The sequence below is a fragment of the Castor canadensis genome, chromosome 3 (assembly GCF_047511655.1).
Source record: "Castor canadensis chromosome 3, mCasCan1.hap1v2, whole genome shotgun sequence".
Lineage (NCBI taxonomy): Eukaryota > Metazoa > Chordata > Mammalia > Rodentia > Castoridae > Castor > Castor canadensis.
In genome coordinates this window covers 5,442,272-5,458,409 of record NC_133388.1, presented here as the reverse complement: position 1 = coordinate 5,458,409, position 16,138 = coordinate 5,442,272, and the positions used below count along the sequence as shown (strand labels likewise).

General features: G+C 53.5%; 1 protein-coding gene across 1 annotated transcript; it reads left to right on the top strand.

Annotated features, from left to right (window-relative positions):
• Positions 1-6,839: 6,839 nt before the first annotated feature.
• On the top strand, positions 6,840-10,760 carry Tmem121 (transmembrane protein 121). The gene is made up of 2 exons (XM_020159478.2): positions 6,840-6,905; positions 9,018-10,760. The coding sequence occupies exon 2, from the start codon at positions 9,182-9,184 to the stop codon at positions 10,136-10,138; it is 957 nt and encodes a 318-aa protein (XP_020015067.1). The 5' UTR covers positions 6,840-6,905; positions 9,018-9,181; the 3' UTR covers positions 10,139-10,760.
• Positions 10,761-16,138: the final 5,378 nt, after the last annotated feature.

Genomic DNA, 16,138 nt, shown 5'->3' with positions numbered 1-16,138 from the left:
TAGAATATCTAAATATTTTGGCCCGGGCGCTGGTGGATCGCAGTTCAAAGCCACCCTGGGCAAATACTTCATGAGACTCTATCTTGAAAAACCCATCACAAAAACAGGGCTGGTGGAGTAGCTTAAGGTGTAGGCCCTGAGTTCAAACTCCAGTACCCCCCACCCAAAAAAAAAAGAATTGTACCATCTCATCTGTTAGGTTTATTTCTTGGTGTTTGGCCTTTTTTGAAATATGGTTAACTCTGTGTGTGTGTTTGTTTACATTTCAATTTCTAGCTCTCTGCTAAAAACCATAGAAATACAATTGACTTCCATCTATATTGACCTGGTGTAAACAATCTTTCTAAGCTCACTCATTAGTCTAAAAATTTATCTCCAGTCCTTTTAGAAATTTCACACACACAATTATATCACCATAAAAACTATGATTTCATTTTTAAATCCCCAGTTCTTACTCCTTGCACGTCTTTTCCCTGCCTTCTGGTGTTCCCAGAATAACGTGGAGTAGATGCGGCAGCCTGGGCATCTGTTGGCTTTTGGCCCAAACAGAATTCTTCTGACATTTCATTTCTGAGCTCGCTACTTGTGTAGGATTCTTGTAGGTGCATTTTATCGGATTAGAAACAGTCTTTTCCATTCTTAGTCTCACAAGAGTCCCTTTCTTAGAAGTCATGAACAGCTAGCTATTAGATTCTATTAAATGTCTTTTCCGCATCTACTGACATGATCATATTTTCCCCTCAAATTTGTTGATGTGAAGAATCACATTTATTGATTTAAAAAAATACTTTTGATGTAAGAAATAATTTCAAGTAAAAAAATCTGTAGAAGTAATATTCATAGTTCTCATATTCCTTCATCCTAACTCCCCAATTATTTAGTTTTGCTTTTTGCAGTTCTGGGGTTTGAATTTACAGCTTTGCACTTGCTAGATAGGTGCTCTACCCACTTGAGCCACACTTCCAGCCCTTTTTCCTGTGGTTATTTTTGAGATGGGGAGGGTCTTGCTTTTTTTGACCTTGAACCACAGTCCTCCTGATCTCAGCCTCCTCAAGTAGCTAGGATTACAGGTATGAACCACAGGTGTCTGGCTTCTCATTCCCCGGTTGTTGACATTTTACCTATCTCTCTCTCATTGTAAGACAGTCTTCAGAGTCTTGTTATTTAGTCCAGGTAGGCCTGAACTTTCAATTCTCCTGCCTCAGCTTCCCTACAGGAATTACAGGATTACACAGGATTACAGGAGTGAAGCATCAGGCCTGATTTTTTATTTTTTTTTTGGAGGTTTTAGGGGGTTTGAACTCAGGGTTTCACACTTGCAAGGCAGGCATTCAACCATTTCAGTCGTGCCTCCAGCCCTCATTCTTTTAGTGACTTTTACAAAAAAGTGTATGTGTGTGTGTGTGGTGCACAGGCAATAGGATACTTGGGATTGAACCAAGGGCCTCCCTCATACACCTCTACCCAAGCAAAAGGTTTTAGATTTTGATGAAGTTAAGTTTATTTATCTTTTTTTGTGTGTGTGTGTGTGGGGCTGGGGATTGAACCCAACACACATCCTAGGCAAGTGCTCTACCACTGAGCTATATCCCCAGTATAGCTTTTATGGATGGTGCTTTTTATTTTCACGAAGTTTTTTTTTCTTTGTCTAACCCTAGGTCTTAAAGATTTTCTTCTAAATATTTTATCATTTACATTTTAAATTTAGATCTATGTCCATTATGATTTAATTTTTGGATAAGGAACAAGGTAGACTGAAGATCATTTCTTTTTGCCTGTGTGAATATACTAAAACCCACTGAACTAGAAACTTTACTTATTTATTTATTTATGTGGGACTGGGATTTGAATGTGCTAAACCTTTTCAAAGCAGGCACTCTACTGTTTGAGCCACACCTCTAGTCCACTTTGTTCTGAACTTCTGTCATTTGATCTCAGTCTCCCAAGTAACTAGGATTACAGGAGTGAGCCACCATGCCCAGCTGAGCTACACACTTAATGAGTGAACCGTTTGGCACGTGAATTACATCACGATGAGGCCGTTAGCAAATCTCATGGTCAGTGTGAGTCAGCTCTTACAATGCTTTATTCCCTTGACCGGTGTGCCTCTCCCTCTGCCAGCATGTACCGCCTTGATTTCTCAGCTTAAAGTGAGTTGAGTCTCAACACCCATCAGTGAGGGCTGACGGTGTAGCTCAGTGGTACCGCACTTGCCTAGTCCATGCAAGGGCAGGGTTCTGTCTCCAACATGTCAGTAATGTTTACCCTCTTTTTCAGAATTGTCTTGGCTCTCGATTTACATTTCCACACATTTTAGAGTTAGCTTGTCTCTATGCACAAAACTTGATTGGAAGTACATTAAGTCTGTAGGTCGTTGTGGGGAGAATTGGCGGGAACTTTCAGTTCGTGAGTGCAGCACCTGTCTCCTTTGACTTTTCCATCAGTGTTTTGCAGTTTTAAGCACGTTCATGTCTTATTAGATGATACTAAATACTTCATTTATTGACAGCTATTAGAAATGTTATTGCTTTTAAAATTTTGGTTTTTCAATTGCTCATTGTATGTTTCTACGGGATCAAATTCCGTGTTTTGATCTGGTATCCTTTACAAGTATCTGGGTTGGTCTGGGGAATGCTGTGGAGATTTCCACATAGACCCTTACGTCACTATCACTAGGGACAGTCCATCTCTCCCTTTCTAATATGTATGTCCCTTATTTAGTTTTCTTCTTTTCTGCTTTGGCCGGGACTGTTGGAATCAGTTGAAAGGGAGGGAATGGAGTGGACATCTTTGCCCCGTTTCTGACCTTATGGCAGAGCATTTCATTCAGTATCAAGTATCATATTGGCTGTGGGGTTTTTTTGTTGCTTTTTGTAATTGTCCTGTGTTAGATTAATAAGTTCCCTTCTGTTTCAGCTTTGCTGAAAAGTATTTATCATGGATAGATACTAAATTCTGTCCAGAATTTTGTCCAGTGCTTTCTCTGCGTCATCTGATATGACCGAATGGCTTTCTTCTTTAGACTGTTAACATGGCGGATCCAGCTTCTTTCTAAATTCACATATTGGGCCAGCCTAGCATTGCTATATCACCTCCATTGGTTTTGTTTGCTTTCATGTTGCCTGTCTGCTGACATGTAGTGGGAGGTTTCTGTGCCTTTCAGCACTGGGGGCTGTTGGTTTTCTGTCCCTTGTGGGTTAGGCTTTCCTGGTTCTTTGCATAAGGAGTTTTGGAGTGTATCCTACACATTCCAACTCTGTGCTCTGAGCTGGGCTTGTGAAATCCCTCTAAAAGGGCTGATGTTTTGTTTCAGCAGGCCACCACCCACTGGACACAGGGCCCAGGTTCCTGGACCCCCTGTAGTTGTAACTTCTGCCTCTCCTGTTGGTAGGTTCTCAGTCTTGGGGTGCTGATCACCCACACACAGATCCCCACACACAGAGCTGGTGGTGGGGCTCAAGGGTGTGAACACCTTCATGAAGCTGCCTTTTGGATCTCCTCTGTCTCCTTCCTCTCCCTGGGGACCACAAGTTCTCCAACCTCAAGGAAGTCTTCTTTCCCTTTGGGCTTTATGTGTTGACCTGGCCACCATGGAACTGCAAGGGGCCAGGGCATGAGAGAACAGGGAAAAGTAAAAACACTACTACTACCGTAAACACCACCCCTCAGACAAAACCATCCCCATGCCCTCCTCCCTCCCCCAGGGGGATTCTCCTCTGAGAGCAGTGGGGATCCTGTTCCTTCCTGTCCCTGAACCAGCCTGAGGCTTCTCCTGGAGCTCTCTGCCCATGTCCCAGACATCTCTGACTTGCAGGTTGTGTGCAAATCTGGGACCACCAGTTTGCTGGTGTCTCAAATGCAGGCCCTCCTGGATCACCTGTGACCCTGCTTTCTGAGAGCTCATGTGTGTCATGCTGTCTGTCCTGCCTGAAGTGCTTCAGAGGGGAGACAGGGCCACCAGTGTTTGCCCCTTACCTCAAGTGGGAGCCCAGAAAATATGAGAGAATAATGCAGATATCAAACATAAACCTTTTCCTAGACTCAGCAACTCTTCTTGTTTTGCCATACTCAAGGCATCCATCCTTATCTGTGTGTGTGGGGGCCTAAATATACACCTTGTTCTGGACCACCTGAAGTATACTTCTGAACACTTCCCACATCGCTCTCCTTTAAAAAATAATTTTGAAAAAAGTTAAACCAGCACATAACTGTATGTATTTTTGGGGTTCTGTGTGGCATCTCCACACATGAAAACAATGTGCATTGATTGGACCAGGGTAACTGACTATCCATCACCTCTGATAAGATCACTTGTGTGTGGGGACACTCAAAGTCCTCTCTGCTGACTACACCTGAGTCTTATGACAGCAGCAGTCCTCTCTCTCCCCCACCCCACACACACTGGCAACTGGTTGATTGTTTTGGGATCAGAAAGATCATCTTGGTCTCCCAGTGAGAATATTTTGTCTTTTACATTTAGTGTAATTACTGACACATTGGTATTTAAATCTGCTGTCTCTTGTGATTTCACCAGCTGCTCTATTTTCCCCTCTCTTTTCAGTTTTCCTTTAGGTTATTAGTATTATTACTATTATTATTTTACTTTTTGGTGGTACTGGGGTTTGAACTCAGAGCCTTGCACTTGCTAAGGGAGTGCTTTACCACTTGAGCCATGCTTCCAGCCTGGCTGATAATTTTTTTTATTTTTGAATATATTTACTGCTTTTTTTTTTTTTTTTTTGCAGTATTGAGGTTTGAACTCAGGGCCTTCACCTTGAGCCACTCCACCAGCACTTTTTTGTGATTTTTTTTTTTTCAAGATAGTGTCTCACGAACTATTTGCCCTGGATTGTCTGTGACACTCCTGATCTCTGCCTCCTGAGTAGGATTACAGGTTTGAGTCACTGGTGCCCAGCTTATACCACATTTTTTTAACCATTCGTCAGTCATAGGGTATCTGGACTGTTTCCATATAGTGGTTATCATGAATAGTGCTGCAATAAACATAGGTGTAAGCTGGGCACCGGTGGCTCACACCTGTAATCCTACCTACTCAGGATGCAGAGATCAGGAGGATGTTGGTTTGAAGCCAGCCTGGGCAAATAGTTTATGAGACCCTATTTCTATTGTATCCTGATTTACATTCCTTCAGGCCTATGCCCAGAAGTGGTATCACTGGATAGAATGGCAGTTCTACTTTTAGTTGTTTGAGGATCCTCCATACTGCTTCCCGTAGTGGTTGCACTAATTTACTTTCTCACAATAGTGAATAAAATTTCCTTTTTCCCCTGCAACCTCACCAACATTTGTTGTTTCTGTTCTTGATGATAGCCATTCTGACTGGAGTGAGGTGAAATCTCAATGACATTTTGATTTGCATTTCCTTTATGGCCAGGGATGCTAAGCATTTCTTCATGTATTTATTGGCTATGTATACTTCTTTTTGTGAAATCTGTTCAGTTCATTTACCTTTTGGTAGTTTTTTTTTTTTTCGGTACTGGGGCTTGAACTGAGGGCCTCACGCTTCCTAGGCAGGCACTCTACCACTGGAACCACTCCAGTGGCCCTGGGAGTTTAGTTTTTTGAGCTGCCTGTATGTTCTGGTTATAAATCCCTTGTCAGATGTATAGCTGGCAGAGATTCTGTAGGCTGTCTCTTCAGTCTCATGACTGCTTCCTTTGTTGTGCAGAAGCTTTTTAGTTTGATGCAGTCCCATTCATCAATCCTTTCTCTTATTTGCAGAGTGATTGGAGTTCTATCCAGGAAGTTATTGACTATGCCCATATGGTCCTGCGTTTTCCCTATTCTTTCCTGTAGTAGTTTCACAGTTCGGGTCTTTCATTAAGATCTTTGATCCATTTTGAATTGTGGCCTGCTGTCCTTGCTTCCCACCAGTGAGATGCTTGCCTGGTCCCCAGGGCTGAGGGTGGGCCACAATTGGTCACCTGAACAGAATCTACCACCTGCTGGCATTTGGCCACCAGCAAACACTTAGCCTCCTGTGCAAGACCTCTGGACACAGACCTGGGAGGGAGCCAGGCTCTGCCCCTTTCCAGCAGAAGGCCTGAGTGTCCCTTCACCTCCCTGACCCTCAGTCCTCTCTGTCAAAGGGAAGTGAGCAGCTCTGAGGAGGAGGGCAAGCAGTCAGTAGGTGTCCTTTCCATTCTCCTGTCATACCCAGAACATCCATTCCTTGCCCTCGGAGAGTGGCAGATGGGAGGTGGGTGGGGGTTCAGAGACAGAACAGGGTGGGGAGAGGAAACTTGAGTCCCTGAGCCATAGCTTGTCCCTTTGATGGTCATCGTCCCTTCCTCTGCGGCAAGAGAGACCCAGGGCTGGAGTTCTCCCACAGGGCACAGAGGACCCCAGCCTCGAGCTGGAGCCAAGAACCAGGACCTCACCGTGTGTGTCCTACGGGCCACAGCTGAGATTCGGTGGGGCCAACTGCAGCGAGACTGGTGGTCGGCCCTGCCCTTAGGTCCGGGCCAGCGTTGTACTTTCTTTCTCTGGCGAACGGGGTTATTAGTTGTGGCCAGGGTCTGAGCCCTGAGGGCTGGAGCAGAATCTCAGGGCGTGAGGACTGAGCGACTCTCCGCTGTTGGGTGAGGCGAGGTGGACAGACCTCCGGGCCTGTGGATGGACCCTGGGGTGTCCGGCTCCCAGGGCCACCGGCCCAACGCGTCGGGGCAGCGCAGAGCTGACGCCATTGCAATCGCCTTTGCACAGGGGCACCAGCACCCCGGCTCTCTCCTGGCGGGGGTCTGGGCGCCCGGAGTCGCGGGGCGGGGCCTCGGCCGGGGGCGGTGCCGGCGGCGGGGTGGGGGGCGGAGCGCAGCGGAGAGCGCCGGGCTCGGCGCAGAGGCTCGGCGGGGCCGGCCGGCGCGTAGCATCTGGCCCGCGGCGAGGTAGGCGCGAGAGGCGGGCGACGGGCGGCGGGCGGCGGGGCCGGGGCTGGGTCCGCGGAGCACGGTGGTGGGCGGCCGGGGCTGCCAGCCGGGCCTTACGAGTCGTGCCTCCAGGCCGCAGGGCGTGGGATGGGCGGGGGGCGCTGCAGGGGTGAGGCCTTGGGGCGGGCGGCGTGACCCTCACCAGGCCCAGCTGGCGAAGCCTTTGGTGTGGAAGAGACAAGCCGAGGTGCAACCTGCTGGGAGCGGCTCGACCCTCCTAATCGCGGTGGGGGAGGGGCGGCGGCTCTTACTCTGCCCAGCCCCCTTCTTGTGGACACAGAGGGGGTGGGGGTCCGTGCGAAGCGCGGTAGGAGGGGCGGGCATGTGAGGTTTGAGCAGCCCCGCAGGGCGGTGGGGGGGGGTGGGCACTCTGCCCGGCGCGGGAGACCCAGGCAGGTGGGCCTGGGCCAGGTCCCTGGGAGCAGGGCCAGGGCAGGGAGTGGGGGAAGGGGCTCCAGACCTCGGCTCTGGCTTCCTGGGCCGGGGGCTCCCCTACAGGTTGGGGGTCTGTCCCACCACTAGCGCAGAGCCCTCAGCCTCTTTTGATGAGTGACTGAGCGAACAAGGGGAGGGGTGGTAGAGGATGGCGTCGAAAGGGTTAGCGGTGCAGCGGCTATTTGGCCTGAACAAGTGCAGAGAGAAAGGAATTCCCAGTCTGCAGCCGCTGCCAGAGGAGGCCCAGGTGGGCAGGAATGGGCCCAGAGTGGGTTTCCCCGGCGGAGTGCCTACCAGTGGGCGTGAAAACGGGGCGAGCGTGTAGCTGGGGAGAAGTAGCGAATGGAACACCAGAGGCTGGGCAGTGGGCCCATAACCTCCTAAGCACCCTCTACTGAAGGCGTCAGAACTCCAGGTGGTGCTGGGGGTCCTGTGTGTGGCAGTGCGGACACCCGGGAGGTGGGTGCTGGATGCGAGGAGCAGCTGGGATGAGGCAGGGGTGCTGGTGTGGAGTTTGAGGCCTTTCCTCGGTCAGAGGGGTTGTGGTGTCACCAGAAGCAGGCTGAGCGCTGCACTGTCACGGGTGACAATAAATTTTATGTCTTTGTCTAGACAGGGCAGTAAATGGAGCCCCCAGGCCAAGTGCTGTGGAGGGGACAGGAGGGGTCTGGCTGGGAGTGACTTTCCTGCAGGTGAGGGCTGCAGGAGGTGTAAGCAGGTCCAGGTGCGGGGACTCACAGTCTGGTGGGGGTCTCCCACCAGCACACCCATGACACCCAGTGCCAGGTGCATGAGAAGAGCCGGTTGGCGTCCTGAGTTTGGCCTTGAAAGTGAAGAGGAGCTCTGGCAGAGCAGTGTGGGGCAGTGTGGGTGTCTTGGGGCACAGCGAGGAGGGACAGTATGGCAGGAGATGCGGTGGGGACAAGAACACACCTCTCTGGGGCAGTGGAGAGTCATGGTAGGATTATGGCAGAGAATGCTCCGCACTCCCGTGGAGGGTGGAGAGGAGGGGAGAGGGGAGAGATGGTTGGTCTGCAAGGCAGGGGTACGGAGGCACAGAGGGGCTTACAGGATGGATGTCTCGGGACTTGGGTGATTCTCGATCCTGCGTCGAAAAACCTGCCCAGAGGCCCCTGTTCCCGGGATGGGGGCCTGGGCCTTGAGCACTCCTTGAGCACTAGGGGACAAGGCGCAGGCCCACCTCGCTGCCCACCATCCTGAACCCGGGAGAGGACTCTTGGAATCCCAACAGACGTGGCCTAGGGCTGCCGGCCCGGGCGTGAAGTCCAGGCCGCCAAGCCAGGAGGGACGGCGGCGCGGGCCCAGCAACGACAAATCATCAGGGCTCTGGGAGCGCGCGCGGCGGGGAGAAACCACTTCCGTTACATTTCCTTCCTGGCGGTGGCGGGAATGAGGTCTTCGGTCCCTCAGGTGGGGCCGCAGCGCCCCCTGGAGGCCTCGCTCCCAGGCTCCTGGTCTCCAGTGCGCCCAGCGGCGCGTGCGTGCGACCCAGACCTCGGGCGTCCCGCGCGGTGACAGCGCTCGCGCAGGGAAACACAGTAGGGGTTGGGGGCGGTCGCCGGGGACCCGATGCTACCCGGGACCACACCCTGACCTGTCTGTGATTTTCCCCAGGTTCCGAGCTCGCCGGCCCGGAGCGGCGGAGCCTTTAGGGCAGCTGGACGAGCCCAGCGTCAGGCAGCGCCACGCCATGCCAGCGGGCTGAGCGCCGCCGCAGGATCTTGTCCCGCCTCGTGTGGGGTCAGTGCGCGCCCGGGCCAGGGCCCCGGCGGCCGACCATGGTGCTGCCTCCCCCGGACCGGCGCCACGTGTGCCTGACCACGCTGGTAATCATGGGCAGCATGGCTGTCATGGACGCGTACCTGGTGGAACAGAACCAGGGTCCCCGCAAGATCGGCGTGTGCATCATCGTACTGGTGGGCGACGTGTGTTTCCTGCTGGTGCTGCGCTACGTGGCCGTGTGGGTGGGCGCCGAGGTGCGCACGGCCAAGCGCGGCTATGCCATGATCCTTTGGTTCCTCTACATCTTCGTGCTGGAGATCAAGCTGTACTTCATCTTTCAGAACTACAAGGCGGCGCGGCGCGGTGCAGCCGACCCGGTGGCGCGCAAGGCGCTGACGCTGCTGCTGTCGGTGTGCGTGCCTGGCCTCTTCCTGCTGCTCGTTGCTCTTGACCGCATGGAGTACGTGCGCACCTTCCGCAAGCGCGAGGACCTGCGCGGCCGACTCTTCTGGGTGGCGCTCGACCTGCTGGACCTGCTGGACATGCAGGCCAACCTGTGGGAGCCGCCACGCACCGGGCTGCCACTGTGGGCCGAGGGCCTCACCTTCTTCTACTGCTACATGCTGCTGCTGGTGCTGCCCTGTGTAGCGCTCAGCGAGGTCAGCATGCAGGGCGAGCACATCGCGCCGCAGAAGATGATGCTGTACCCGGTGCTCAGCCTTGCCACAGTCAACGTGGTGGCCGTGCTGGCGCGAGCCGCCAACATGGCGCTCTTCCGCGACAGCCGCGTCTCGGCTATCTTCGTTGGCAAGAACGTGGTGGCGCTGGCCACCAAAGCCTGCACGTTCCTTGAGTACCGCCGCCAAGTGCGTGACTTCCCGCCACCTGCTCTTGCACTGGAGTTGCAGCCACCGCCTCCACAGCGCAACTCGGTGCCGCCTGCTCCACCGCTGCACGGCGCTCCTGGGCGTCCCCATGGGCCCTCACCCACGCGCGATGCGCTGGACACGTGACAGGGTCTCGCAGGTCCCCTGGTGTGGAGAGACTCTGGACCAGCAGGGCGAGGCTTGCATGGGATGGGGTCGGGCGGGCTCCCTTTGGGGGCAAGTACGGAGAACGCCTGTGCTGTGCCCGGGGCTGCCTCGGCTGCTTCTTCATCTCAGGAATCCCTCGGACCACGGACCCTCAGTCCCCACTCCACCAGCCCGCCCCAGCGGGTGAGGCAGTCTGGGAGGTCGGGGGCCCAAATGGAGGTGGCTTGGCCCCTGCCTGCTGGGCCGCCGGGGTGGGAAGGGAGAGCAGTGTGAGCGGATATCTGGGCCCTTGGTGGGGGCCTTTTGGGGCCAAGGAGGCCTCTGTCATTTTAAAGACTAGTGTTTACAGTTTTGTATGCAAAGCTTCACTGCTGAATCTGTTTCACAGGGGTGATAAGGAGGGGTGAGTGAAGGGAGCCAGAGGGTAGTGCTTCAGTGCTGGTGGCCATGGGGCCAGCCTGGCACTTCCTGGGCCTCTCCCAGGAGGCTCTCAGAGGTTCCAGAGTGGGGAATCATTGCAGCCCTGTGCCAGTTACCACTTCCCCTCCTGTCTCACTGCTACCACAGTCACAGGTATCAATCTGAATTTTGTTCTTTCTGGGATAGCATAACTTCCATTCCTCACCCTCTCCCCAGGTGTCCAGGCCCCATGACCCTGTCCTTCCCACCTCAGGCCCAGAAGTGCCCCTCACTCTTGGCCCCCCCTTCCACACAAGCCTGACCTTGGGCTCCTCTGCCCAGGACTGCTAGTGCCAGATGGGATCCAGTGCCAGCTCTGTTCCCAAGGTGAAGTTGCAGCCTCAGCCAGAAGCTGCAGCCTGGCCCCGCCCCAGATACTTGCCCATCCCGCAGTGCCCTGGACGGGCAGTACAAGCCCTGAATTCCATCTGCAGCTCTTTTCTGCTCTGACCTCCACGCTCTTTGCCTGTGTGACTCTGGAATCCTCAGGCCCAGGAGGGTCTTGGGGGCGTTTGGGGAGGGAGGGGCCTTTATGAGGCTGGTGGGGTGGCTGTTTGAGGTGATGGTTGCATCCATCTCTCACCTGGCACAGGCAGCATTGTGGAGCTCCATGCCCTGCCAGGCAGGTGGTCACTGCATTGGCCTTCACCTGCCCTGAGGCAGGCCTCACCATCCATACTGCCCAGAGGCAGAAGGTTTGCTTTCCATCTGTAACCAGTCCCAGAAAGGCAAGGAGCTGGTTGGGCACAGTGGGGTCATCGCTGAGCACACCCCTAACTGCAGCAGTTTAGGGGCTGGCCTGGCTCCCCACCAGGCCCATCTCTGGGCAAACCAATTATTCCCTCTCCCACCCCAGTTAGCTGGTGCTGGAGTCAGGCTTTTGGGAGTCACCTGTCTTCCAGGCAGCTGGCCTTGGGGGAACCACTGTCCACAGATGCACAGGGATCACTTCCAAGGCTGTACCCTGCCCTCCATTCCTCGGCATTGGTGGTGCCTCTGATTACTCCCGGGTGTGCATGCAGCTCTGGGCTGCCCACTCTCTGCAAGACACTGCAACCAGCGCATGGGGAGATGGAGGGCCTGTGGGGCGTGACAGTGGCCCTGAAGAGGCCACAGGTGGGATATGGAAAGAGGCTGTGTGCTGCCAGTGGGCAGGCCTGGGCTTTTCTTGGTCCTGTCCTGTCTGGGGTGAGGGTGGGAGTAGCAGGTGAGGCTTGAGGGGTGAGTTGTGATTGTCTAGAGTCTGTCCTGCTGAAGCCAGAGCCACGCATCTTGACTGCCTGGTCTCTTGGATGTAGACCAGTCCTTAGCCCCTCCTGGTTCTAGGCAGCTCGGGACTAGTCCTAGAGTAGACAGGGATGGCTGGAATGAGGACCCATGTCTCTGCTGTCCCTTTTGCCAGAGGGACCAGGGACCCTGGTTTTACCATGTCCTGACCTGTTCTCCCCTGCATCACTGCTACCCGTGTACTGGGGATTGAGTCCAGGGCTTTGTGCTAGGCAAATTCTCTTGAGTCATGCCCCTAAACCTTTTGTTTGTATTTTGTTTCTGACAGGGTCTCATTGATTTTTGCTTGGGCTGGCCTTGAACTCTGGATCCTCCTGTCTCTGTCTCCCTAGTAACTAGACTAACTAGACTTAACAGACATGTGCCACCACACCCTGGCCCCTGACAGGGCTTAATGCTCACCTGCTCCCTACCCCAACTCTCTGAGAGCATCTGAACAGTGGTGGCCATGGAGCAGGGCTGTGTCTATGGCAAGGCTGGGAACTAAGTAGTCGTCAGGTTTGTTCTGAGGTTTCTGTACTGTGGGGTCTCCCAGGGACAGGCTAAGACCCTGGTGACATCTCAGCCTGCCCTTCCCTGGCTTCCTGAGTGGCTTGCAATAACCAGGTGCAGCAGAGAGAAACCAGCCGGGGGTCCCCTTGTCCTCATTAATTTGTGTATCAGCTAAACTGGACACTGAGACCCTCAGGAGAGCTTAATGTGTTGGGCACCTGGAGAGGCAGGGTGGGATCTGAAAGCCACTGGGCAGTGGCCGGCCCTCTGGCATGGAAAGACACTAGGGCCCCCAGACAGCAGCAACCAGGGTGTAGGTGGGGATCAAGGCTGGGGGAGGCCACTTTGTGGGGAGCAAAGGGGAGAGGTAGCCGTGGTCATGGGGACCCTGGTGGACACCTCTTGCCTCAGGTGAGAGGTGTCAGGTGAGGGAGTCAGTTGAGATTTTAGAGGAGAAGGGAGGTGGGTGGTGAGGACCGGGGACCCACCATCTGTGTGTTATGGTTGTTGTTACAGATGCCCTAGGCCTGAACCCCAGGTGGGGAGCAAAGGAGAATTACATGAGGGGTTTTGGAGGAATCAAAAGTTCTTCATGGAGCTGGGTGGGGAGGCTCGCAGGGGTAGGGGAGCTACTCAAGAGGCAGAAATTGGAAGGAGTGAGGTTCAAGACCAGCCTAGGCAGAAAGTTAGTAAGAGCCCCCCACCCCCAGCCAATGAAAGCATGGTGGTTTCATGCCTGCCAGTCCAGCTACTCAGGAGACAAATGGGAGGATCGTGGTTCAGGCTGCCAGGGCAAAACCAAGCCACTGTTTGAAAAATAACCAAGCCAAAGGGCTGGGATGTGGCTCAAGCACCTGCCTAGGGAGCACAAGGCCCTGAGTTCAAGCCCCAGTTCCACAAAGGAAAAAAAAGTTTCACAGGCTGAGTTAGCTGTGAGGAGTCCAAATGCAAGTTGTATTTAGATTTCATCCTGTCTCAGAAGAGGGTTCTGGGGTTTGATGAGAAATAACAGGTCAAAGGTTGTCCCCCCTCCAGTCCCCCAGAGGCACATCAGAGCTAGGAAAGGAGGCCCAAAGAGGGGGGAGGGGGAGTAGGAGGGGAATGCTGAGTACAGTGTGGACAGGCAGTGTCCACGGGGTCAGTCAGAAAGCTGTTGGCCACTTGAGGATGGTGTCCTTACAGGGCGGACATGGGGAAGATAGAAGTGCCACTGAGGGTGTGGGAGGAGTGCAGAGTGCAGACAGCCCAGACAGCCAGCCCAGCCAGCTCTGGCACCATTTGGGGAGGGGGCAAAGGGAGAGAATTGGGGCAGACAAGCCATATCTTGGGGGAAGGCTGTCCCCAGGTGCAATGCCCTTCCAAAAACCTGGCCCACTTCCGATGTCTGTCCACCCTTTCTGTCCTGTTCCCCCAGGAAAGGCCACTTCCCCAATCTCTGTGGGCAGGAGACAATCAAGGGCCAAAGAAGAAACCCCCATTTGTATGCACTAATGGCATCCTTGCCAATGCCCCAGTGTGGGAGCTGCCATTTCCCCAACTTGAGCTGTCCTAAGAGACACCTCCCACTTTCCAATTTTCAAAGACCTTTTCTCACCCAGATCCAAGGTGCTAACCAGAACTCAGACATGTCTTCAGTCCTGGAGCCTGGCCTTGCTGTGCCCATGGACAATTCAGGCACAGCCAAAAGTCCATCTCCCTACATGGAAGGACATGAGCTCTCTCCCAGAAGTGCAGAGCCCACTGTAGCCAGAAGGGGTCGCCACAGCAGCCCGGACAGGTCAAGGAGGTCCCAGCTCTGTCCATCTTTACTGATGGGTACCCCACTCTGGAAAGATATGGGGTTTTGGCCAGGGCTGTTCAGGGTCCAGTGACCACTAGGAACTTCCCAGGGATGTATTAGCTGCCCAGGCTCTGCTGTTGGAATCACCTGGGAAGAGATGTGATTAGCTGGTTATTTTGGAGATAGGGGGTGGGTCTCATGAACTGTTTGCCTAGACTGGCCTCAATCCGTGATCCTCCCGAGCTCAGCTAGGATTAGAGGTGTGAGCCACCATGCCCAGCCTTTTGTTTTTGAGATTCAGTCTCACTACTTTGCCCAGGATGGGCTTGAACTAGGCTCAAGTGATCTTCCTGCCTTGAACTGGGAGCTGGGACCACAAGTGATGCATGCCTAGATTACACATTTTTTTTTTTCTTCTGGTACTGGGGATTGAACCCAGGGGCCTCAGGTTTGCTAAGCAAGTACGCTACTATTTGAGCCATTCCTCCAGTCCTTTTGCTTTTAGTTAGTTTTTTTCTTTTTTAAGCTAGCAGGGTGCTAACTTTGCTCAGGCTGGCCTCCACTGGAGATCCTCCTGATCTCTGCCTCTTGAATAGCTAGGATTACAGACTTGAGCTACTGGTGCCCGACTTTTTTTCTTTTTCTTTTTTTTTTTTAAGGCAGAGCTATACAAACATGCTGTCTCCTCCTTTTGGCAAAACCATAAAACAATCCTAATCGTAGCTGTTTTGTAGTGCAGTGTAGGGTCCCTGACTTTGGTAGTTGTGATGGTGGTGACGAGGATCAGTAAATGCTTCTTGTGTGTCAGGCACTGGGCAGAATCTCCTGGGACTCAAATGTTGCCCAGTGTTTTGGATGCCACATTTGTTAACGCCAGCCGAGGGTGGGCTCCTTTTAGTGGCGTGTGCACATCTGCTGAGCCCTCACTGTCTCTCAGGGGCCTTGTGGGCATGGGCAGGCCAGACCTCACACTGCCTGCAGTGCTACGTGTAGCCAAGTCCTTCATCTTGGACCCAGGAGTTTCATTTCCTCTCCTGCACCTATGGAGAGTGGCAGGTTCAGACCTGACCAGGTATGGTTGCCCCATTGCTCATGGCTGGAGGAAGGTACAGGGGTTGTCGTGGGAACCAGTTGTGGCCATGGGACCCATGGGAACTCAAGCTGGGGTCTCTGAAATGGCCTTTCCTACCAGGAGGAGGGAGACTCACAGAAGGGGCCGCGTCCCATTGCTCCCTCGTTTGGATGCTGTGCGGTAGGGGCAGACCACCCTTACCTGCTGCTGGGGAGGTAGATCAGTCTAATCCCACTACAGCCACAGGACTAGCACTGGAAACGACAAAAAATGATCTGGATCTCTGACCCTTCATCTTCCACTCCCAAGCACATTCACATTTTCTGTAGAAAACAGCCTCATGATAATAAAATCTGGATTAGCCAAATTGAACCCCACAAGCAACAGGCAAAACATTACAGGGTCAGATTCCTCTTGAGCTGTAAAATTAGGAGATCTAGCAGCCGATAACCCCAGAAAAAAAGTTACCCAGACCTGGCCTCCCTTGGATGCCAGGTTGTTTCTTCTGCCTCCCGGGAGCCCTCCTTGCTCATGGCACAGGCATAGGGTGGGCTGCAAAGTCACAAGTTAATCGAGACACAGTAACTGCCATTTTGCAAGAGAAAGACTAAGCCCTACCCCCTGTCAGAGGAGGTTTGGGGGCTGCAGCCTGGGGTGGGGCAGATGTGTGCCAGGCCTATGGGTACAGGCGTGCCCTGGGGGCAGAGCTGCACCAGGGCTGAGAGACGAGCAGGGCTAGGCAGGAAGCAGGCAAGGAAGGAGGGTGGCGTGAAATTTCGAAGTGTTGGGATCACCGGTAAGCAGACTGGGCCACGTGCAGGAGACAAGAGGCCTGGATCCTAAGGAGGCCCTCTGGTGGTGCCCAGTAGCCGCCCCCTCCAGGTGAGGC

Excerpts from the sequence above, each read along its gene's own strand:
- Tmem121 (XM_020159478.2), top strand. The coding sequence starts at position 9,182 with ATGGTGCTGCCTCCCCCGGACCGGCGCCACGTGTGCCTGACCACGCTG.